Here is a 26,345-nt window from a genome sequence, read left to right on the forward strand (position 1 = left end):
GGAGCATAGCGGAAGGTCCAAGTGTAGGAAGCCAGTTACGGACCCGATAAGGGCAGCACAGGCAGTCAAAAAATCTAGGCCGAGAATCACATGAGGAGGACCGCGGTCTCTAAAGTCGAACAGCACAGGAGTAGTACGGTCAGTAAAACTAACACGAGCAGTGCACACCCCACCAACATCAGCAGCGCTGCCAACGGTGACACGAACGGCGGAGGAAGCGGCGGAGGTGAAACCGTTTTTCAGACGTCGGCGAAACGATGAACTAAGGACAGAAATGTGGGCTCCAGTGTCAATGAAAGTGGTTACAAGTACGCCGTCCACATAAATGTCGGAAGGTTGCGTCGATTAGTCATGGTCAGGAGAGGATTTTCAGGCTGGGTCGCCAATGCAGCGTCACCTCCGGGCGTTGCATTGGTTAGTTTCGAGGAAGAGAAGCGGAGGGATGATGAACTGCGAGGTTGGGGCGAGTGGGAGCACCGGGTCTGGGGAGACGGTGAGCGGCTGGACATGCGAGTGCTGGCGAGGGAAAGTCACGAGAGGGCGTATCACGGAGAGAGCTTGGCGGTGGTCCATAGTCGGCGCTGCGATCAGTATAGTAGCGAGGTCGAGGTGGCGGAACCCAACGGTTTCGGCAATTGAGAGAAATGTGGCCGACACGTGAGCAGTTTTAGCCGATAGGTCGGTGAGACTGCTTACCAGAGTGGAGGTTGACGTTCTCAGTGAGGCCAACATTTGAAAATTCTTGATGAACAACAGCTTAGATCAATGCTACAGTAGCGTCCGCAGTCTGAGGGATGAATGGAATGAGGCTCATAGCCTCCTATTCTCTGCGAACGATCCTGGTCACGTTGGCAGCTTGGGACGGCAGATGGAGCCTTTGCACAAAGGCGTAGCAGCTGTTTTTGGCAGGCGGTCGAAGCCAGAAGCAATGCGACGGTGTTTAGCTTGCTCAAACCGCCGACATACTTCGAGGACAGAGTCGACTGTCATACAATTTTTGCTAAGCAGAAGGTTAAATGCGTCGTCGGCGATCCCCTCCACGATAGGGTCCACTTTGCCAACTTCTGACATGGCGCTGTCCACTTTATGGCTTAGTGCTAAGACATTCTGAATGCACGACACGTATGACTCGGTAGTTGGCTGCGCTCGGCTGTAGTGCGAAGAGAGGATAACCGATGGTCGCTGAGGGTAACAAACTGGATTCCAAGGGAAGGAAAGCGTAGCAGGGGGCGGCAGAAAGTTAGGTGGGCGGATGAGATTAAGAAGTTCGCAGGGGTCAAGTGGATGCAGCTAGCACAGAACCGGGTTAAGTGGAGAGATATGGGAGAGGCCTTCGCCCTGCAGTGGGTATAATCAGGCTGATGATGATGATGATGATGACAAGCAAGAACTTTTTCCACTGAGCTTGAGTCCAGTTGGCTTTCCGAATAAGTCGCTCAGCTTGTACTTGAAAGTCTGCCAGGATGTTATAACTTTCTTGCGCTTCTCAAACCACACGCGCGCTGTCTGTTCCCGGAAGGCAGAAAATCACGTTCGCAAGCCTAATAGTAGTGTCTCAGCGGTGGTGCTTCCTTAGCCGCTCATACATGGAGAGCTAGTCTTTAACGTCGACTTCGTCGGTACCGCAAATGGTGCCCGGTTGCCGAGGCTATGCCATGACAACGGTCGGCGCTGGTGTTGCCGCGGTGTATGGGGAAGCGTCGAATGGCATATTTAAAGAATCAAGCTGGCGGCCACACCGGAGCTCAAGGTTGTGATTGCGGGATAGTTTTACCCGGCACACTCCATCAAACTTTCACGGGCGTTCTCGAGCGTCAAGAGTCCCAGTCCAACGTCAGTAGCACCTCCGGAACACTAAAGTGCACAAACACAACAGTTCAGCTTCAGTGTCCTCGTCGTTTGAACCCAGCGTCCAAAACATTCTCTTCGCCTTCCGACATCTCGGCTACACTCCATAACAATATATCACAAATATCCAAAATATAGCTCAGTTGACAGAGAGCCAGCCTTGTGGTCGCTCTGCGCGACCACAAGCTCCCAACTGCGCGAGCTCCTGCTTCTTTCTCCACCAGCTGGCAATATGAAACTATAGTACGAAGAAGAGACTGAATAGTTAAAAATGATTTGCTAGTCTCTTGTCTTGGTCGAAGAGAGTATTTTGTTGGACGAAATTCTGCATGATGCTAGTGAGAAAAACTACGCTTATTTCAAATAACTTTCTAAAATACACATGCGCTTCTGTGCACTGAACGCGAACTCCTATACAAGGTTGTTGCTGTTGTTGTTGTGGCTGTAGGAAGAAGGAAAAGAAAATGCACGGGCCTGCTACTGGCTCTGTAGCTGAGCCACCTCCACTGCCTCGGGCGGACAGAAGAGAAAATAAAGAAAGAAAAAAAAGGGGGAGAGAAAGACGCGCGCCGCAACAGCCTTCGTCCACCACCGCCTACAACAGATAAATATTCGGTGGCAGGCTATCCCCAGCCGCAAGCGGCGGCGACCTACCTATATCCTTGCCCCATCGGGACCAGTACCAGCCACCCTCCCCGCCCCTGCCCACCCCCCTATACAAGGGATTAGGACTGGAGTAAAATGTTTTATAGCCTCTCTCTAGCAGAGATCGGTTACTCCTACCAAAGTCTGGGGTAGATTGTCATCACCGAAAACTAGCATTACGATCGACTGCTGTTACTTAGAAATACAAAATCCATATGGTTGTTTATCCAACCACATATCCTCTTCAGACCTTGCGAGGTTTTTCCACTGTCCAAGGTTTCACTGCGAAATTGAGTTCAATTGCTTTCAACGGCTAACTTCAAGGCCTTTAGCGCCGCATCCAAAACGTTGCTAATTAATTCAAACCAACACCATTTGAGGTCGAAATATGCCTTTGTTACCAAGGCAGACGATATATTTTGTGGTCAAAGTGCCCAACCAATTGGGCAGCCAATCCTCCCTCTACTTGGCAGGACACTACTTTTCCGTTTTAATCTCTTTTTGGGCAATTCGCGTTCAGAATGTTAATTTTCTGCTACCCGCCTTCTTGACGTTCAACCTTAACGTTCAAAACATGTGCCAGCTATCCAAAATCTATGAACGAATACACTTATGCGATGATACTTGATATCCACTTAACAGTTAGACAGAGGTGGGTGTTGATTCGTCGTTTCTTTTCTCTTCTACACACCCAGAGTTCGAGGCATATACAATCCGACAAGCCCTGCCACGCTGCCTGTGCTATTCAATTTGCTGCATACGGCGCAGCTTCGTGCTTCCACGGGGCATTCTGAAGCCCGTATCTACACCACACTGGCTTCCCCAGAGGAGCGAGAGGACAAGAACCAGCACCTGGACCTCATCCCTAAGAGTATTGTGCTGGCTCATTGGGCCTTGTATCTCGCTTTCTCTTATACAGTCCTTTTCGCTTCCTTCGTGGTGTACCCCGTGGACGAACGCCTGAGTGGAGCGCGTCAGATGCAGCTCATGACCGGCATATCGGGCTGCGCCTTCATCATGTCGCATTTCCTGTTCGACTTCGCCTGCTACGTGCTCGTGGTGGCGGTCTGGTGCCTTGTTCATTTTATGTTCTCATGGCATTCATTTTCTACAGCAAGTAAGTCTGCCCTCCTACTGCCGTCTAGTGCTAGTCTTGTCCATGTATGTAACGTTTACGCCTTTATTATATTATTATTTTTTTAACAATGCTGTCGCACTCAACCGAGAGCCTAGCTAACGGGCAAAAACTGATATTTGATGTAGAGTAGTCAGCAAAAATGTTATATAATGCGCAGCCGGTGAGCTCGAAAAAACTGCTTCGAAGCGCCAGCTAGCCACAGGGACAGCGAAACATGAATTTCGATAAAATGGGCTAAAAAGCACCGCCACGATTGTATTATTTCCAGAGTTGTTGCCAGTTGGCTTTACAATGCAATTTCCCCGAGCTGAGCAAGCGGCATGGTATTGTATAGTACTTTTGCTCACATAAGGAAATTTGAAAGAAACAAACCAGTCCGTCAAGTGCAAGCAACAAAATATACAAATTAAAAAAATATACAGAGTAATAAAACAATAGCACAATTACTTCTAAAAACACTTATTATTATGAAACAGTAATCGAAGTACATAGTATTATTCTTACGTATTTGCAGTGTCGTGTGAAAGAAAACTGGGGATAAGTATCGAAAGTATTAGTGATCTATCGTGACTAATTCCAGCTGTGATACAAACTGTGATAGGAATTTTTTTTTTTTAGCGATAAGCTTATTTCATTAAATTCTCTTAACACCCGAGGGAAGAAAGAATGCTTGAATGCGCTGTATGAAAAGAATACTCCGTTAACGTATCCTGGCGTTGGTTGCCATATTATTTGAGGCTGCGAATACGGTATGTATTGGGTGAGGCCAACTTTTTCGCCACCGCGGTGGAGCAGCGGTTAAATGCCCGACTAGTACATCGGAGTAGGAGCCTCGCGTTCTGCAGCATCGATAGTACCGTGTTCGAGAGCTACAAGTGGCGCCGCATAGTGAGCGCGGCGGAACTTTGCCGTCTCCTCGAAGCTTCTCGCGCTGCGTGCTTCTCGTTAGTGGACATAGAGTCTCGCTCGGAGTGCTCCAAACTGCGACTGGATGAGGTTTGATGCAGTTAATTGCATGTGCGGTTGTCACAATAGGTGTAGAAATGTTGCTGGCAAGACTACGAAAATCAACTGAAAGTTTGGTTGTCAGAGGCGGCGATTAGAAAGTGAAATGCACGCTTCTCGGCAGCAAGAGTGTTAGAGGTAACTTTTTAACGGCCAATACGTGTCTTGTGGCTGACACGCACATAGCAGAAACATGCATGATGCACCACGTGTGTGCTGCAAAATAAACCAAAAGCGAAGCGAAGAGAGCCGTTACCCATTAAGCGCATCGTCCACGCGCGCGAGCGCTGGCGGCTCTTCGTCCATGTTTTTCGAATTGGCACTCTAGCAATATTGCACTTTGAATATAAGAAAATAAATAAAATAAAGTAAGCAAGTGAGCAGCGCAGCTCTTGGTCTTGTCAACAACCATGTGTAGATGGTACGTTAGTCAAAGCGATCACTGAGGACAGCTGGGCAGCCTCGGTCAATGGGAGGATGCTTCAAAAAGAAAGAAAACTTCCACAGGACAGGAGGAACACAAGTTGTACCTGGAGAAGCATCGTGAGGCGCTGCAGGTTATGCATGCTTTATCAGCGCTCGCAGCTTGGTTTTGACTCGACGTTTTGACGGGATTGTGTTTGTTGTGTCTCAATTATTAAACGTTTTTTGCTGGCTTAATCGGGCGGCCATGCTTCCAGACCACACATCGCATCTGCTTCACAGAGGCGATCTTAAAGTAATGCTTTAAGAACGATGTCGTTGGATACGAATCACACTCTGTAAATTAGTTTGGCAGACAAACGCCTCTCACCCGTCCTCACTCGGAGAGGTCAAAGGTCAAATTTAGCTTCAAACATCTGGCTTTTGGGAGAATGCGGGTAGTAGTGCTGCTGCACTGAAAGTTTTTTACTGAAGGGCTGCGAAGCAATTTTTGCATCATGGGGATCTTTAATATGCACTGAAAACGTTGAGCACACGGACGCCTTCGTAATTTTGCCTCTATCGAAATGCAGCTGCCGGCGGTCGGTTTCGATCCCGGCTACTCCGTTCAGTAACCGGGCGTGTTAACCACTGAGCCTTTGCACCAGTGCATGACGGCACAGAATTCCAAAAATGAAATTTTAGTCGAGCATGTTTTTTTCTAGTCGGTAAGGTGTGTAGGCCTAAACGAGCTAAGAGATGTGAGGGGGGAATCAATACGCCGATATTTGCTGTGGAATAACTTTGCTTGTTTTTTTTTTTCAGCGGCTTCGATTTCAGCTAAGTTAGTTGCTGTGTAAGGGAATCAAATTATGTAAGCTCATTCTAAAATTGGTCGCTTGAATCTTTGAAAAGCTATATGTGTAATACTTATTGGAATGAACTCCAGGCGTCTTTTAAGATAAAATAATTTTTGTAGTGCTTCATTTTTAGCATGATTTTTGTGTGATTCTATATTAAGGTTCGATATCAGTGTTAGCATTACGATTTTTATTATTAGATCTTTATATGTGCTGAAAGCTTAATGTTATAGGTAAACTGGGAGAATAATCTTTTGCTTCGAATTCTCACTTCTACAGTTTTATTGACATTAATTCAAAATTGCCACTGAGTCTACAACTACGTCATCGTGTTAAGGAATTCAGAATGAATTAGAAGGTCATTACGGCTTTTAATGCCATTGTATATGGCGCAATAATCCGCGAAGAGCTTAATTTTGCACCCTATATTGTTGGTGTTGTCACTGATCAGGAAAAAATCGTTGGAGGCACTTAGATCTTTCTTAAGTGCGGCAAGGCAAAGAAAAAAAAAAAAGCCTGTTCTGCGACTCTTTGCACTGATTTGCCGCTTTAACACCAATTTGCTTATCTTTTCACTGTTCATTTTTGACCTTTACTCTTTCTCTTAATTCTCTCTACTTTTTCATTTTTGGTAGTTTTTTTCTCTTTCACTACTGTTTTCCTTATTTACGCACGGCTGCTTTTTCGACGTTGTAACGGAATGACGAGGCCCGACATTAAAGCCTTGGAACATTTTTGCACGTTCGCTGTGCAACTGTTACATATTTTGTACAATTTCAACGTGCATGGTTGTTTTAATGTTAGTACACTATATCGATTTCCTTGACAATTTTGACGCCGCCCCTATCAACGAAGTTTCGCTGTCACATTTTTTCGTCCTTTACCTCTTACAACTATTCCTGTACTCATAACTCAATCCATTTCTTGGCAATGACGGCAGCATTTGCTGCAGGTACAGATAGCCTAAAGTGAACAAAAGCAAACGAACACAAATAAAAGATATTAAAATAAAGTTGCCGTCTTTTATCTTCTTGAACAAAGCAAAAGTATTAAACACGCGTGGAATGCGCACTGATGGACGCAGACGTCTGCGATATCCGCGTAGAGATCTGAAGCCTTCCAGCGCTGTACCGGGGCACTCTGAGTTTAAGTGCACTGATGAGAGCACAGAACTGTTTACGGACTTTTGCAAGCATTCCTAGGAGAACGCACTGTTTTTGAGTTCACGTCTTGTTGAAAGGGCGATAAGATTCAGTCTGGGTAGTAGTTATCCATAATGAAAGTATTATCGCCTACCCACATATAAATCGTAAAGGACACGGATAAGCCGCCTTCAGAAGCGCTCGATCGATCACTGCCCACTGTAGAGATGCCAGCGATTCCCGCACGAAACTTGATCATTCCACTCTTGGAAGAATGACTGACTTTCAAAGCTTAAAGAAACACCGCTTGGATTTGGAAGCTTTTTACAACTTGCGACTGCGCCTAAAATTTGAAGCCTCAAACGTTTTAGATTGAACATTAGGGTCGACATTCAGGCGGTGTGTCTCAGTGATCGATGTACCATGGGATGGCGGCCACTCAACATTACGTCGTTGCTCGCTAGCCCTTATGGAAAACAATTTTAAGCTGCTCCCTGGAGCCCCGCATCCTTTTCCTCCATTGGACCCCTATGACACATATTAGTCAAAGCCCTGAACACTGAAGTACAAAATGTTTACACGCCTGAAATACTTGTCGCTACTAAGAGTATATCGCTTTTCAGCTTGTAGCAAAACTCTCTTCTAATATTCTAATTCATTGATTGTGTCGTGCCATATTTTGTTTCCTTTCAGTAACTTTTTACATCAGTTTCGTAAGCTTTGCACCAGCAGCCATTTTGTACGCCTACCTAAACGCGGAGAGAGTAGAATCAGTCGGACGTGGAATTGCCAGCGTCATACAATGGGTTTACGTGAATGGTAAGTTCTTTTCTCGGTCTGCCACCAGGCCGGCTAGTGTATCATTATTATCATCATCATCCGGATTATGCTACTCACTACAGGGCGAAGGCCTCTCCGATATTCCTTCACTTAACCACGTCCTGCAATGACTACGTCCACTCGATTCATGCGAACTTCTTAACCTTATCTACCCTTTCTGCTTCCACCTGCTACGCATTCCTTCCATTGAAATCTAATTTCTTACCCTTAACGACCATCAATTACTCTTTCTTCGCATTACATGCCCTGCCCATGCCCATTTCTTCAGGTATCTTAGAATGACATTAACTCGAGCTATATCTCAGGTTTACTCTGCACGCTTCCAATATCCCTTAATGCTATGTCCACCATTTCCCATTCCATACCCCTCTGCATTGTCCTCAACGTTGGTAGAACCCTTTTCGCTAGCGTGCAAGTTTCAGCTCCATAGGTGGGTACAGACAAGATGCACCTGCTGTATACTCACCAGATTTTCAGTTGGTTCAAGCATCTGCCTCTGCCTGGTGCTTGCATGTTTTGGAGGCTAAATCCTTGGTAACCGGGCCATAGTTTAGAACTACCACTCCAACCGCCTGTGGCCATTAACTCACAAGGAGGATTTCAGTAACTCTAGAATTCCTGGGATGGAGTAGAGGGTGATGATGCGAGCCTTTCGCAAAAGAGAAACCTTTTACCAGGAGAAAGCAATTTGCACGGATAAAAAACAACGGTATCTGCTTGTTTTTATCCGCTGTTTTAATGTGATTTTGATGTAAAGTTTTTCATCTGGCTCGCACGTGTCCATATAATTACAACCAACAGATATTTTTGTTTTAGAGGCCTATTACAGAGTATACAAAAAGGTCACGAAAAGTTTAGTGTATATATGCACCTGTGCGTATTGTCATGGGCTCATCCAGACTCGAGAACTTGAGAAAGATTTTGATATGGACACATGCATACTCTGACACCAAGTTTGGGCTTGGTTTTGACGTCAAGTGTTTGTTGGATTTGAGGGAGGTAGACGCCATGCAGACTGGTTGCTGCTTAGGTCGGGTATTACATCAGATTGCTACCGATGCTTCATTTATATGGTCCCTCATATGAGCCGCACTACATTGTCATTTTGCCATAATTTTTAGAGACGTCATTTATTTGATGAACGAAGCAAGCTACAGAAATTGTGCCGTGCTTTTACGTAGGGATTTGGCTCTAATGAATGTATGAAACTCCCGCAGGTCTGATCTTCAGTTTTGTCTATGAAGTTGTCGACACAGCTGAGGTAACAATAAGTCATCCTGTCTGGATATTGTTCCCGCCATTTGGAATTGTGATAAGCCTGGCGAAGATATCTATATTTGATATTAATACCCAGTACTGCAAATCTGACCGGCATACGAAACTCCGAGGTAAATGCATTGCGGTTAACTTCCAGGAAGTATGCGCACATTTATTGAGTTCTATAAGGGTGATATGAATTTGTCACTTCCGCCAAACTTAGGAATGACATGGTGTTCGACGCAGTGCCTCATTAAACGCAGTGGTAGTGCCGTTTTCTTTTTAACTTCGGCTGAAAACGTAATCATCGCTATCGTTGCGGTGCCACATGTAAGAAATACGGTAAAATTTGTCGAAGTTTATGCACCGCCAAGGATCACTTATGTGTCGACTTCAACATGCACCGCCATTTCCCGCGTTTGTCACTCTTGTTTAATTTTCTACTTTGATTAAAACTACACTATCCTTAAAAAGTAAAAAGATCCAAGAGGCTTGTATCTGAGCGATGCTTTGCGCCTGTTTTAATATAATGCCAAATTTGCAATTTAATAAAAGTTAGATTTTCTGCTCTTTCCTTTGCCACCTAGATAAGAACGCGGAATCAGCAAAAACGTTAAGACTGATTCACCCCATGGGCTCGTGACGCGTTCTAAACGTAGCTCAGTACTGCTCTGTAGTCGTGATATTGGGCAGAATTAAATAGATTTTAGCGACGTGCATACCGATTCTAAAGGCATGCATACTAGTGCTGACGCTTTCCATCTTCCTTACGTGCTCAGTGGAGATGGGTTTAACAATAACGTGCTTTAGTGGCTTCCTTAGCCGTGACTGAATGATAATTCTGGGACCTGCGCCCGGGACTGCGGCCGTAGTCCACACGAGATCGCCGCACAAAATCTCTCCTCTGCCAGCCTTCGAACCTTCAGTTCGAAGGCTGGCAATTTCACTAGAATGACTCGACATATGGCATGATAGAAGCCTCTTCATCACCTTCTCTGACTTCAGATGACCTAAGCTCTTCTGTGCTCCAGTTTCATACAGGGCTTACTCTGAACGACCTTCACAATTTTTCGGAGAACCAACCGTCATAACTAACCGACGCTTCACCTTCTCTCTCGTAAACGAGACGCGACCCAAACCGTCACCAAGATAAGTATGTGTAACAAACCTTCACCACATACATGCCGCCTTCTAGCATACCGCCCTATGGAATAGACGAGAATCCCCGTCTCTCTTTAAATGATACAAAAGGTACCGCAACATATCTGTTTGGTCCTTAACTCTCTCCCACTTCCGCTCAAAAGCTCAAACTTCCCCCAATCCTGCGACATACAAGAGGTCGAAGTGATCAAACCGAATTTTAATAACATGCAACTGCACAGACTTCATGCTAACTATAAGCTGATCAAGAAATTACGCATGTCCTTCACGTCTAGGGACTACTTGCACAGATCATTAGAATGCTTGTGACCACAGAAGATGAGAAATCGGTCGGCCCATGCTCTTGTTGGAATTGCAGAAAATGCAGTAGAATTTGAAAATGAGGTAGAGACTAGCCGCCCACTCCGCGACGCTCTAGGCAGCCACAGTCCTCTATTTCGGCAGTTAATATCAGACGATAATTATCTCTATAAAGGGAACATGAAAGTCCATTTTGACAATGTCATGGAGCCCTTCAAACACTTCCCTCCCGCCATCCACCGCTACCCATACATCTGTCCTCATGACCTGGAAAGCCCCGCCGCAGTGGTGCAATAGTTAGGGTGCTCGATTACTGCGCCCAAGGGTACGGGATCGAATGCCGGTCACGGGGGCTGCTATTCAATGGAGGCGAAAAGCAAGGCGCCCGTGTGCTGTTCGATTGCAGCACATGTTAAAAAGCCCCAGGTGGTCGAAATTTCAGAAGCTCTCCACTATGGTGTCTCTCATAGCCCGAGTCGCTTTGGGACGTTAAACCTCCTAAAAATCAAACCAAACCAATCTTAACCTGCAAAATACTTCTAAGTATGTTAACGTACACTTTCTTGTCCTACATGTTGCTTACGAGGTATAAAAGACTGGACTGACCTGAACCCCCCAACACGTAGAGTAATTACTATTGTACCTGTCAAGCAGCTAAAGCAGCTATTTAATTATTCGTTTCATTATTCTCTTTGCAAGCCTTGAGAGCAAGTTACCCTATGACCTGTTCGAGGAACAACTAGCACTTCCGAGAAAAGCTTATTCCATTATTTGAGAGTGAAACGAAGCTTCCCAAAAACTTCCCAGTGCACTGAAGAATGCCCTCTGGAGAAACGTGAAAGCCTGAGCTTTGGTGCTTCACACGTGCATCGGGCGCTCCTTGCATAGCTTTTGCTAACAATAATATTACTCCTGCCGCGCAGTGGGAAATTCCTTTCCTTGGTGCGTTTTCGCTGCACTGCTCGTGCAATTGTGAGACTGGCGGCATGGCGCTCCTTCTGCCGCATAGCGTTCTCGGAGCCACCTGACATTTTCATCAAACTTGTCACCCATATGACTATTTCACGTGATATGTGGTACAGTCAGTGATCGTTCAATAATGCTATTCATTGATTACGCAACCGATCAAGACTCTAATGACGCTGAGGGTGTACATTACGCTGGCAGAAGTAATAGAGGCCAACCAAATCTAATACAAATGACTGGCAAAGACCCGGGTGGGAAGAAGCATACTGCTAAAGCTAGACATTCGATACGAAAGCCAATGATACCAGAAGACGGATATCCCGATGGAAGCCAGGAAGCGACTAAAGATCCTCTTGCTTCTACGGAAAATGCATCCAGAACATCACCAGTAAAAGAAGGAAGAAAAGGGCGGAAACGCTCGAGAGTATATATCAAAGAAGGCACGATGTGGTCAATGTCGCCGCCGCAGAGTATGGGGACAGGCACTGTACGGTCGCAGTAGTAAGAGATGATTAACGAAACTAAAGAATAAGCCGCTCGGTCAAGACGAGCTTAGCTGATAGACAGGACTGAAGAGGTGGCCATTTACCTTGATAGCAGGAACAATGGCTACTACCAATATAAGTGATTCAAAAAGAGCAATATACAATTTTCTCTGGAAAAGGATATTTCCTCCACAGGTAAAGAGGATATTGGAAACATGCCAGGATGACAGAATAGTGCAGGTAATATGGGCACTAGCCCAGTCCTATCTTTAGGGAAATGAGAGAGCTCATAAGCTTGCCCGCAGCACCAGCTTCCCGGTAGGCTGACTCTCAGTACATTCTGAACAGGGGCACGTTAGTATAAGTTATAAAGATATTACTGAGAACTGCCGGCTAAACAGGGTAGACTACTCACCGGCAGGTGAGTAGATAACCCTAGATAACACTAGATAACAGCCAAGAAAGCATCTGGAGGCGCACAAAGACACTGACTTTTTCAATGCCAGCTACTCTTAGTCAGTAGTGCCCGGTATAGTTCTCAGATAGATAGTATGTCAGGATAGGACGGATATGGTACATATGATATGGACGTGCCCAGAAATCGAAAATAATTCAACATAAAAAACAGTGGAATTTTAGGAGACACTACTGCTGAGCTCACACCCTTAAACTCACCTACGTCTAATCCGACTGACTGAACACGCCACCCTGGTCTAGAACTCCAGGCCACCGTTTAGGCGGATAGGTTGACGCCTAACATGTATCTGTTGGACGTTAAAGTTTCACCACCACCTGTGAAGCTTTTTTTCTTTTCGTGCCGGTGCAAATATCCACAAATATAGAGCCCTGCTTAACACAATGCCACACAGAGTTCCATTCCCCAACGTATACCCTTTCCCCTCAACGCCACCGCTCTCATGTGGCTCGACTCCTGTAACATTCCCCTTCAATATGTTCTTGACAGCTTCGTGCAGCGTAGGCTCGGCTGTGGTGTCATTGAGGCTCGCAAACAGCCATAGAGGAGTTAAACCACAGCACCCATGTCTGACCATGCTTATTCGAGCCTCCACTCTGTAAACAGGGTTCAGCCGGATTGAACCCCAGTCCGTTTTCTACACTTGCGCGACAACTGCAAAGTCATCCATTTCTAGGCGTAACACGGTGAGTGCAGTACTGCTTTAGACGGAGGCGCATACCGAATCAAAGCGATACTAGCACAGAGGTACCCGGATGTGGGTTCAGCCGGGCTGAACCCCAGTCGTTTTTCTACACTTGCGCGACAAGTGCATAGTCATCCGTTTCTAGGTGTAACACGGTCAGTCCAGTACTGCGTTCGGTGGAGGCGCATACCGAATCAAAGCGTGCGATACTAGCACAGAGGTACCCGGATGTGGGGCGTCGCATGGCTTGTCATAGATTTACTGCGCGGCCGGTTGGAACGCAATGACGCTTTGGAAGAAGGAAGCAGCGACCGCGCTACATCTAGATGTGTATGACTATGTGCATCTTCATTTTCAGCTCTGCTGCCGATGATGAAAGTAAGGTAATATTACACAAAAGAAATGAACACGCACGTCTTTACCGAAAATAAATGAAATAGGCTCGATGAGGATTGAAGCTCGTTTCCCTTATGTGTGTTGAGTACGACGTCAGAATTGTTTGTGTGAAATCGGTTCTGAAAAAATTTAGCGGAAGAGATGCATACACCAGAATGAAGCTGCAGAGAAGCGCGCTATACAAATCAACCTTAGCAGAATCGTGGAATGTCCGAACACAGCAGTTACGTAATACAGCGACATCAAGTTTAAAAGAAATAATAAGAAAAATACCCGCGAACTGTATTGTGGTGTAATATATATTTAACAATTCGATTAAAACTTCTACCTTTGTGAGCCTGTCATATTAAATGGCACTTTCGCTGTCGCAATTGGAAATCCAATACCCCAATGTGCCATAATTAGCGCGACTTCGACGCACAAATTAGACTTATTTAGCTTAAACAAGTTTTTGTTTTGCAGTTACAGTAGCAAGTGATTTAATATAGTTTAGGGACAATGCAGTGGTGCTGATGTTACATGCCACACATCTATAGCCGGTCAAAAGTGATCATCTTATGCTTATAGAGTGCCTGATGCCTGAAGCCTCTGCATGGAAACAATCAGAATTTCTTTCGTTGTTTTATATCTTTTTAAACACGAAATCTAACTGGGATAATATTGAATTAAAAACTAACAAAGTTTTTCCTAGCAATCACTAGCCGCAAAAATCTAACACAACTTGGAAACAAAGTTGCTACTCTCCTAAAACTCGGTAAAGGAAAGTGGAGAATTTGACGCATGAGCGTAGAAAAGAAAAGAGGTATATCCCCTGGCGAGCGAATAGAAGTGGGATTGATTAGTACTTCGAAATGAATGTTTTCCTGCCGATGAAGTAAAATAGATCTATGCCAGTCGTAAACTTTCTCTCCGGATAACAGTTAATAGCCTTGCTGTTTGATGATTTGACGTAATATTAACGTTTTCTTTCGTTCCTACCTTTTTAAAGCAGTATATTGTTCGTTGGCAACTAAATAATAACAATTCCCCTCACTTAGACCTTCTCACTCTGTGTGCGTCAAATAGCCCTTTAGAATGTGCGTGGTTGATTTCAGTACCTTTTTTATAACGTTGGTTATTGCCAGGGCATAATGGAATATGTAAAGAAAATAAAGGGGTATTAAATGAAAAAAAGAAAAGGTTGGCTGTTCTAATAAAGTTCAAGAGAGAGAGCGATGATAAGGTCCTTGCGTCCATGCAATGCATAAAGAATAGTTGTTCGGGGAAAGGCCCACTGCCGTCAGGTGCCAAATTCTCGTCGGCTTCAGTGCCGGGCAGACCCACAACAAGTGGTGAATATCTGCCTCGTGATCTTCTGACTTGCAGACAGGACATCCTGGACTTTGATATAAATATCAATATTGAGGCCATGTTCGTGTCACAGCAGGTTTGAGGGCAACCCCGACCCGGATCCGGCGTAGCGTAACCACCTCAGCGCGGGTAAGACCACTGAGGAGGGTTACCGCATACGGTGGGACAAGAATACGTGTGCGGCGCCGGAGGTGCTCCTTTCTTGTGAGAAGCAGAGCGGCATCATCCATAGTGAGGAAGCCTGTCATTGATGAAGGTAGAGTCGCCTGGCGGGTTGAAGAGTCTGCAGAAGTTTGCGAAGTGGGTAGGTCACCTGGGACCCACTCAGTTCGAATGGTTTGCGAGATACGAGCCGCCAGACGATGTATATTCTGGCAGATTTCTGGACTGCGACTTACGCGTCGGAGCAGACGTATTGCTTGTAGGGCGTCGGTGCGGATCACAATTTTGGCTGTAGGTAATAAGGTCGGGACGGAGAGAGAGCGAAGAGCCTCTTGGACAGCAACCAGCTCAGCACAGAAAGAAGGAGGAGGTTCTGCAAATTGATATCTGGATGTGCTGTTAAGCGCCGGCATACAATGACAATGAATTGAAGTTGTCGTTTCACATCCGTCAATGTTGACATCTACATACGCAATTATTGAGCCTTGGGGCAGCTTGGTGTCTCGCTCTGCGATCCTTTTACCTTTTAGTTTCTCATTTCGGTTTCCCTCTTTCAGATATGGAAGAAGCCATCTGCGCCACTTCAACGCCGTTCACTTTCAGCCATGAAGGCATCGGATACGAAGTGGTGTACTCCTTCGTTCAGGCTGTGTTCTTTTTCGCCTGGGCTAGCTTCCTCGCCTCAGGATATATTTTCGTCTGGAGAGAGGCAGCATCTATGCCCACAGAGGAATCGGTGTCCGACCAAAATGTTGAGGAGGAGAAGCAGCTCGTTACCAAGTTACGCGATAATGGGCAGTTCGCCGCCCATGCCCTCGTCGCGTGGAACCTCCACAAGAGCTACGACACGCGGCACGCCGTTAGGGGAGTCTACCTGGCGCTTCGGCCATCCGAGTGCTTCGGCCTGCTAGGCGTCAACGGTGCGGGCAAGACAAGCACCTTCCAGATGCTGGCTGGACTCAGCACCGTCTCTTACGGCGAGGCATACACCCCTAGAGGTGCACTGACGAAGAATCCGCGTCAAGTAAGTTCTTGCAGGTTTGGCTAGCAATAATATTTAGTTCACAGGAAGGGAAAGGCGCTGTATATATCAACTTGTTTCGGTGAATATTTCAACCGCGCCGTAAGGGAAGGGAGGAAGGTAGAAGTGAAAGTAGAAAGAGGGAAGGAAATGCGACGGTGGTAAGCTGTGGAGTAAATTCAAGCGCCCACGAACGCCTCTTTGTATCGCTTCTATCGAAATGTAACCGCCAGTGGTCGGGTACGAACCCTGGAACTCAGACACAGTAGTCGGGCGCAACTTGTCGCGCAATATCATTAGGAGGGAGTTGGACGGTTGTCTATGAAAGCAATTCGATTAATGCACTAAACAAATGTGAATTTTACAACGATACGGATGCAGGTTTTATAGTCGGAGTTGTTCAGGGATATAAAGAATGATGCGAACGCGCCGAGCGATGCTAGCAACACTTCTGTTGAGAAAAATTAAGAAGTGCCTCTTTATGGATAGCCTGTGTACTTTTCGACGCCTGCGTCGAGACTGTTTTTATTGCATCTAACTTAAGCAAAGCTCTCCCACCTAATGGGAGCCGAATGATCCGTTGTGTCAATACAGTCCAACCAAGAGACCAAGCATTATGGCAATGTAGCGCAAATAAGACAAGGACACAAAAGAAGGGGCCCTTGTCTACCAACTCTCCTATTTTAGCATTCTTGCGCATTCTTTTCAAGGGACCAAGCTCAGCAATGTTATCTTCAAAAAATAAACCCATTGTGAAGGGAAAGCTGAAGCATGGTGAGTCAGGCTAAAGCTCTTTATTCAGCAGAAGGTTTTTCTTTGTTTATGGCTGGGAAAGGACTCCGGTGGTCTGTAAATAAGTTCATCTTGGTTTGAACTTGGCGTACTCAGAGTCCATGGCATGGCTGTTCGCTCGATATTGACGGCTACTTCTCACATCAGTTGATCTTGACTTCATTCAGTCTTTCGCAGTTACTTTCTACTGCAATGTCACGTGACCGTCTCGTCTAGGTGCATGGGCTATAGCAGTGAGTTGCAGCGAGCACTTCATTGCAGGCAGAACAGTCAGCCTTGACAGACGGTGCTGAGAGCGTACCTTGAAGCGCGACGTTTCGAATGTGCGCGCATTTAGGCGGCATAGAATTTGTTGAACTACCGCGTCGAAGGGAATCGCATCCTGGAAATTTTAAAAATTGCTGTGATCATTGCGAACGATCAGCTATAAGCCCGTAATTGGAACCAGCTCCTATTATAGCTGGAACGTTATTTTTAAGAAATCAGTTAAGCAATTACGAGATAAATTTGATGTTTTGTTGCACGTTAATTCATATATCATAGTAATGCAGCACCAGTACGAATGTCCTGAAAATCCTAGTTTAAAAAATTCTTGCGAATTTTTTTGAACACGGGTATGTCAATACAATTCAGGTAATGCATGATCGGATGTAAAATCGAATGACAGATGAGACGGCGGGTAAGGAGCATGAACATGAGCTAATGGATGCAGTGAGTATTCTTGTTTTTTTTTTCGCTCCCCAGTCGATTACACTTGTGATTCTATTCCAATTCTGATTGCATCGTCTTTTTCTCACCAATTATATTTTGGAGTCGGTTCAATTCGCGATTATGGTTCAATAACTGATGTACTGGCGTAATAATTCCATTCGAAATTAATTATTTTTATTTCCTTTATACTGGAAATAGGTTCATTCACATAATTTTAAATTTCAGTCATACTTAATCTGGCTCTTCCTCGTCTCTCTCACAATGGGGATACGTGATTTACCTTTCCCCTCTTGCACTGAGGATACACAGAGAAAACAGAGAGAAATCTCGCTTCTCACTTGTAGGGAAGGTAAGGGGAAATGCGGCACTAAGAACAATAGGAGTCGGTCAGTGCAGACAGGAAATTGCCTTGATTGTCACTTGTTACGTATGGCAGGTAGAGGCTTCAAACAGACGCCACCGGAGCTGATAAAGTACAATATTAGGCGACATGGCACCCGTAATGCGATGACAGTAAAATAAACTGGTTGGAAGCGAATCGCGGAAATTCTCGCCTGCTTACTGTGATCATAACAGCCATTTTTATCAGACACTGCATGATATTGTTACGGGGATATTGTTTCCTGGTAACAATATTATTGCTCTAAACTAAGTACTGAATTAGCATGATCGGTTTAGGAATTTGAACCACCTTTCGTTTTTGGCCAGCCAGATGTTAAATTTTTGTCTCGCTTTCCTCCATGTTATGTGACCGTCTGGCTATGCAGTGGCAATCGTGCATAGGCTACTGCTCCCAGGCCGAAACTCTTTTGGACAACATGAACGCCTACGAGCATCTGCTCCTCATTGGACGTCTGCGAGGAATTCCAGAAGAGGACCTCAAGGTCATTGTGGACAACATGCTTGCTGTCTTCGACCTGAAGGAGAATGCAGCGGAGAAGAGCGGCGTGTACAGGTAACGAATGGCAGATCTAAAGAAATCAGCCCTAATCAGCAGTTCCTCCGTAAGTGATTCGTCCTGGGTATACGGCATCTCTATTTATGTCTAAGACTTGTGCGACAAGAATGAGAAAAAAAAAAAAAACGTGTCATTAAAACAAACATTCAGGGTTACATTCAGACACTGAAGGAGTTGGGTATGGTCGATGAAAGTTTATAATGACGCAATGGGCAAGTTTTATCTAGCATTTGATCAGCTGACACTGCTACATCTAATATGAAGGTGTGCCCTCTTGTTTATGAACTAAAATAAAAAATAGTTTATTACTACTGTATAGTTTTTCATAACATCTTTTATAGAGAAGAAGCTCGGCTTTCATATTGGCGGTTGGTAACGGCTCAAAGCCTTCGGGGCTGTCATACAGCGTTCGCGTTCCTCCACGCCAAAGCCTGCAGCGAACACGTGCACACGTTCTAACTCTTGTTTTGTTGACTTCTTCACAGCGGCGGAACTCGGCGCAAGCTTGTTACGGCCATGACACTACTCGGCCAGCCACCCCTAATCTTTCTCGATGAGCCATTTACAGGCGTGGACGCGGTTTCCAGAAGCGTGATAACTCGATTCATTGGCGTGGTTAGGAAGAAAACCCAAGCATCCTTCATTATTACTTCACACAAGTAAGTGTCACAACAACATAACGTCCCACGTGGACAGCTGTTGTTTGCTAGTGCGCAGGCGAAGATTCTCAGTGTTCACTGCACGTAACGTGACGGCTACATACAATAACATAAGGGCAATTCGTTCTGCAGAGTACACGTAAAACTTTGGTCTTCTATACGTTAGGCAAACACCGACGGCCTCGATGTCTTTTTTGGTATTTTTATGAGATTAGTCTTTAAGTAAGCAGTTACTCAGGTACTTTTCCCTCCACCGAAATTATATTCTTTCTCTGATTGCTGTCTTGCGTCGCATGTGTTTCATACGCTAGCCATTCATAGTTGTACGCTGCTCGGCTCGTGCGTAGCAGATTATTGTATAAGTTTATTTATGACGGGGCAAAAACTACGAAATGCAGAAAACTGTGAACCCTGGATAAGAGTGAGAGAGTAAAATATACGTAAAAGTGCCTGTGGTCTTGAATTTCAAAGAGCTTTCTCATTACTGGATCGCAACAGCTCATTTGTTGATTAACGCCTATGTCGGACTTCTGTGATGGCGCTGGTTAATTGTATACCTTTCTCTGCCCGAACGACATGTGTGGCGTCTTTAATCAGCAAAACTTACTGCCACATCTAATTAAATGTGAAGGAGTACAAGGCATGCTGTACACCAATAAATGTGCGGGTGTTGTGTGGAGTGTATTTCGCTGTATTTATGATGCTTGAGAGTATGTTTCAGTTGGTCACCAGACCTCTGCTTAAATAGGTAAGGAATGGCGGATATTTTCTGCGATAGCGAAGCCAAGTTTAGGCGTGCGCTTAAGACATGAGCGAATTCTACATTTCTCCTTGCTCCCGACGCGCTGGCAACAACCACGTCTCTGCTCTGGCAAAGTTTAAGGAAATGCCATCTAGTTTCTTTGGTTTAGTAGCCCAAAGCCACATTAGCTATAAGTTACACCGTTGTGATCGGGAAGAAATTTCGCGTATCTTGAGATTTTATGTGCAGCGACATCGCAGTGTACCAGGGCGCCTTCAGGTGCGCCTCTATGAAACACATCCGGGGTCGAACCCGTGTTCTCGGGAACGGCAGCTGAGAATACTAGGACCTGATCCACTGCAGCGGGAAATTTGCAAGGAAGTTGTTTACGATCATGTCCGTGTGTTGAAATTTTGAATTTATGTGACGGCGCGTATCAGTGTTTGAATTTGGTGGACGCTTCATTGAGGTTGCCAGGCAAAATATTAGCTATCCGAAAAGGGAAGGAAATCAATTCCTCTGAAGAGTAGGGCGAGCCTACAAACATGTACGCGTCTTGCTGATGTCCTGATGTAGGCTGGAAGGAGCTCCATCTCTCAAAGCAGGTGCAGGATGCTCATTACTGGGCGCAGATGAAGCAATCTGCACGTGATGCACCCTGCCGAAGATCATGCAGTGCTACACGGCAGTAATCTAGGTTTAATATGTACAGTTAGGCTGAAAGCACCGCATCCTATTCGTTAGGCGAAATGGTGCCTCGTTGAGCGTCGTACGTTTTGGCGTTTCTTTGTTCGCTTAACAAAACACCTCAGCCGTCTTAGAGTATTCCCATGGGAAAACTATTCCGGTCAACTGCCCTCATTATTTATGCGGGAACTATGAGCTATGAACTATGAAGTTTCGCGCGGCTGGTGATGCTTCTTAAAGAAAAACTGGGCTATATTTTATCGCACTACTATGCTTTGGAATATAGGAATCCTTCAAACAAACGTAAAAAAAATGTGAAGCGCATAACCTATAATAACTAGTTAATTAAACTTATCGAAGCCTGAACACATCAGCGCCCAGTAAGTAAGAATTCTTGGAGGCATGTTAAATTCCGCCGGATGTACACGACTTTTGGCGGCACTGAGCGGCGCTGCTACATATTATAGTACGAAGACACTGCGTCCGTAACAGCACTTGATGAGAAGTGCTTGCGTGCATCCGAGGATTTCTGGCACGGAATCTAGCACCGGAGGCAAAGTAGTTGCTCCAAACGGCTCAAGAGCTTGAGCTCAGTGATGGCCGGTATTTGTGAGGGCATATGCTAGTAGATGAATGGCACATTCGGTGAGTCGATGGTGGTACATAACGCCGTGCCATATTTCGTAACTGCAAATGAAAATGACGTTTTCTGGTTACACTCTCTGTGCACGCCACGCAAGAGGCAAGAAAAGCTGTTGCCTTAAAGATTGCTTTCGAGAGAGAAGTTCTGAGCAAGCACTGCCTGCGCCGCAATACACGCTACTAAAGCCAAACTCACACAGGCGACTCGCGAAGGTCGCGCGACGGAGTTCCGTCGAGCCACCACAAGGGCCGATCAGCACCGAGTGTTCACACCTGCTTGCGAGTCGCTTCGCGCCTCCCTTCTCTCCTTAACTTAACCTACCACCGCTCTCCCAACGCAGAAAACTAGCTAGGTTAAAATTTCTTTTTCTCATTCGTCTCAACACATTCAACTTGGATACACAACAGTACATAAAGCAGCGCACGTCTAGAACAATCAGAAGCAGCCACCAAGACCAAATCCAACCCATGTCAGCACGAATAGATACATATAAGTACTCGTTTTTTCCGAGAACAATAGAAGAGTGGAACTCACTGCCCCATGAAATACTAACAGCACATACTATAAATAAATTTGAATCCAGCCTGAATGATCTTTTTTCAGTGGCTCGAAATACGTAGCTAACAATTCTTTGAAGGTGTGTTTATTTTCAATATGTACATTAATTTCTACTTGTGATTAGGTTTTAATTTTCAGCTGTAGAAAGATGACATCCTGATGAATTTCTCTTTTTTTTTTTCTTGCTTTGTAGTTGTGCCATTTCTTGAATATTCATGTTGTGTTACCTGCTTTAAGCATAGCAGTACTGCTATTTAAAAATTCTTTTTGTAACCACCCTGTAACGGTATCTGGCCAATAGTATCAATAAATATAAAAAAAAAGAGCTTCGAAAGAACAGTCAACTTTCGTGCCTTCTCGACCCCTATCGTCTGGTACTGCGTTTGGGGTAGATCATTCGGTCCTCTTACTGATATAGATACGTACAAATATTTCAGCGAGGAAGAACATCTTATCGTGATGACCATCTGCAGAGATATTTCGAGAGCCAAAAGCATTCGGTAAAGAATGATGTGGCCGTGTTGGCGCGGCTTGTCTGTGGTCTCGCGAGGAAGCAGATCACGAACTAAGAATACGACTACAAACTGGAAATCCTAGGCTTCACTCTCGCAGTGATAATTGATATGTTATCACTGCATGCACATCAAGTTGTTTACACACAATATGCTCTTTTGATACTTTTCCCCAAAGGAAGGAGGCGAAAGTAGGAAAACGTCACGCAGTGCGGCAACGCGGATAGGCTGAGTCCTGTGACTTGAAGTCGTGTCGCAAAAAAAAAGAAAATGGTCACCGAACGGCTCCCTCCAACGAGTCATTGGCGGCTCCTTCTAACCCCCCCCCCCCTTCTGTGACTAATCAGATTGCGCGGCCTCCGTGTCTCGCAAGTGTTCATGCGCCTTAATATTTAGCGGTATTTTTTGTCGACTGGTTGCACCAGTTGAAACTATTGTAATAATTATTACATTCGCCGCAATGAGACAGCAGCTATTTCAGCCTCCGACTCCACGACCTTCTTCAATATACATAATCCTCATCCTGTGGAAAAACGTATCATGGTTCCGCATGGAACAACTGAAATCAGGCATTTATGTACTACACCACTACTCAGTCCTAAATGGCATAGGTGCTGGAAAAATAGGAAGCTGATCATCATTTCTTATTCCATGTCATGCTGAAATCATGCATACGATTCTAACATGACAGCCCAGATAATTACGAAGTCTTTCTGATTGCAGCATGGAAGTGTGCGAGAGTGCGTGTGACCGGATCACCATAATGGTGGCCGGGCGCATGATGTGTCTGGGCACACTTCAGCAGCTGAAGGACAGGTATGGCAAGGGCCACAGGATCGAGTTTTCTCTCCGAGAGGCGGACGAAGAAAAGAGCCGGCTTTTCACCGAGGCTGTGGACAGACACTTTCCTGGCATCCGGCTAGCCACAGTTAACGAGGTGCAAAGCAATGTTTTTTTGACAAGGCTCTGTGACAGTTTACACACTAAGACCATGTTCATATTGACCGCCATAGGTGTTGTAAAAAGGTAAATTCAACTTTTCAGTTCAGCCTGCAGCAGATATGCTGAGCTGTAGCCGGATCGTTTCCAGTCATTTGGTTTACGATTACAAAAAAAGCTTGCATCGTTTTTTTCTTGATATTCTCAATTTATTCATTTTCAAGACAATGGAGCTCATTTTTGTTTCTGTTAGTTTCACGAGCTAGAAAAAATTGCAATATTAATTACCACAAAAGCCGGCTACGAACTACGAACGCGGGACAAAGAACTACGAACTGCTCCCTTATAGGCCTGCGTCCTCTCCCTCTTGTTCTGCGTCCTCGCCCGTCTCTCGGTATATCTCACTTCTCTTTTTCTTCCTCCTCCTCCTTGGTTATAAAAACCGCAGCCACGGAATAAACGCCATCCATTCGCCCTGAGTCCTCACCTATGCTAAGTCTGGCCCGGCGCTGCCGCCGTTCGTTGATACATTAATTGACCTTTGGGACGAGTAAATGTTATCTCTAAATGATAACACCATGTGTAAGTATATTTGTGCCCGCAGTATTTAAATAGCACTGGACGGTTTGAAATATTGACCATTTCGAGGTCGTTTTGTCTTATTGACCGTGTCAAGCAATGTTCAAGGTCAATTTTATCGCACACACAAGGTGGACGTTGAGCAGCAGCCTGCGCAAAAGAGCAAAAAAAGCATCCTATGCGCCCCCCCCCCCCACACACACACACATTTTTTTCATGTTTTTCAGTGGTAAAACGAAGCTCCATTTGATATTGCGCAGCTTTGCGAATACTCTACTGCATACCGGAACAACATGTCTAAGCATGTCAGACTAATGAAGGTCAGTTGCACTAGTTTTAGGCATTGTTGCGTAGATGTCTATCATTGTTTAGGTAGCAGTAAACAAATATTTTGTGGGGAAATCTTTGTTTGGTACGACCAGCCAATAACTAAACCTGCAGGTTGTGAAACGAAAATTTTAAAAGGATTTTTCCACGGATAAGAAAAGCATGCACGTGAATCTGTATTAGCTCATGTATAGAGGGCAGCGCTTAAAACGCTTCCTAAGTGTGCAGGAACACTCTGGTAAACTAAAATATCTTTTCAGTATTGGGATAAATTTGTGCCAGATAATTAGTTACGTATTGCTTATCTTTATTTTAAAGCATATAAAGAATGTAGAAAATTCGGTATTGTGAAACATTTCCACAATCTCACAAATGGTCTCTCACAGCTAACGCAGTTATCTCACCATAAGCATGTAAAGCGGACGTTTCTGCTTTGTCTTGCCTTAAATTTTGTTTTTGTGCGTCGTTATCTCATTCAGGGCATCTTCGTATTCCACCTTGTCGAGCGCGTCCCTTGGAGCGCACTCTTTCGGAAAGTGGTTCAGCTGGAGAAGGACTTTGAGCTCAGCAACGTCATCGTGGGAGATTACACCCTCGAGCAGATATTCTTCGCCTTTGCCAATTCCGGACAGCACTTTGGCCGACCAGTGCAGGCCGTCATGTCCCTCGTTTCACGGGTGGCAGCACCCACCGCTGCCTCTGGATACAAAAATAAACCTAAGATATGATGTCTAGAAATTCGTAGGCAGACGTATATACTTCCAGAGGAAAATAATAAAAAAGCCCTGTCGATCTCTTCGTTATCTGCTGTTCACCTCTGCTTCTACTTTAAGCTGAGAATGTAAAGAGCACAAAATGTCCAGAAACGCGGTAACATGCGAGCGAACAGCACCAAGGGAGATTGCGATGTCTCTTTCATAGAGAGTCTTTGAATCTTATGTCTGCCTTATGGAATCTCCAGTAAATGGTCAGCCTACATGTGATCTCTGGAATGGTGGCAACTCTCCCACTCTTACTTGGAAGTAGAATATGGCAATCTCTAGAAGGATGTCCGAGGGACGGCATTATATAAGCAAGCAAAGAAGAGGGATACCGGCAATTCTTCTGAAATTGTGGTGGCGCCAAAACAAGGAAAGAATTACACAAACCTTTTCGTTCTTTTGTCGGAGCACACTTGTAACGTAATTGCTGGACAAAAATATCTTGCTCTACTTAAGCTTGAGAAGTAAGCATTCTCCTGGGGTAGGATCGGCGACAATAAAGGGCGCAGTGTAGAGCTATTGACCTGGTACACGTGACAGGTTTAAATGCATCTCTCAAGTGACCTTCGACCGCTGTATTTGACTCAAACAGTACATTCTGTAGGTGCGAGTGTGCTGCTTGGACTCGAGCACTCACAGTTGCTGTCGCGCTGCATTCGCTCTCTGTGCCAGCTTTCTCCTTTCGATAGGTTTCCGCTCTGCAGGCGGAAATAATTAGTTGCCTTTGTAGCAGGGGTGGCGCTGCTATCGAATCACGCAGGGTATAATCAAGCTGGTACGCTACTTGTTTACCGTGCCATGAAGTGGAATGTCGCGGCAGCAACTGGTCACCGCACTCGCCACATTTAAGGCTTGATCGTACCCGCGTCTAACGCCTTTATTTGTCACTGCTTAGCCGAATTTCGAACGGAGTGATGTTTCTTCGTACGCATGGCACTCTAGCACAGGCCCTTTGGCTAACGGTCAGCGGCACGCAGTAGCTGCGCAGCATTACACGATGCCAGTAACAGCTGATTAACATATCTGTAAACTATGCTAACTATACAATCACCGACGCATCGGAAACTAAACTGGGCATGCACGAGATGTACCTGAGGTGACGACGGGACAAAAAGGTACCAGAGGCCGACGCCTCACGTCCTGGCAGGAGTAGGAATTTGCAGGCCATTCTTATGAGAACTTAGCGCCTAATTAATGACAATAATTGTCCGCCAATTGTTGTAGAAAGATGTTCTAGATTTGCATCAGTAACGGTAACCTTAAACAAAGAAAGTACCTTGTTTATGATTCATTGGATATCCTGGGCTACGAAAGACTACATTACTCGACCTCTATCGGA

At 45.2% G+C, this 26,345-nt stretch overlaps 1 protein-coding gene across 1 annotated transcript; it reads left to right on the plus strand.

The window, feature by feature from the left end:
* Positions 1-351: 351 nt before the first annotated feature.
* LOC146189384 (phospholipid-transporting ATPase ABCA7-like) lies at positions 352-24,973 on the plus strand. The gene is made up of 8 exons (XM_084605256.1): positions 352-519; positions 3,262-3,364; positions 3,413-3,610; positions 9,098-9,268; positions 15,675-16,141; positions 18,409-18,596; positions 23,124-23,337; positions 24,725-24,973. The coding sequence occupies exons 1-8, from the start codon at positions 352-354 to the stop codon at positions 24,971-24,973; spliced, it is 1,758 nt and encodes a 585-aa protein (XP_084461382.1).
* Positions 24,974-26,345: the final 1,372 nt, after the last annotated feature.

The sequence above is a fragment of the Amblyomma maculatum genome, chromosome 5 (genome assembly GCF_055883805.1).
Source record: "Amblyomma maculatum isolate TAMU_Amacu chromosome 5, ASM5588380v1, whole genome shotgun sequence".
Taxonomy (NCBI): Eukaryota; Metazoa; Arthropoda; class Arachnida; order Ixodida; family Ixodidae; genus Amblyomma; species Amblyomma maculatum.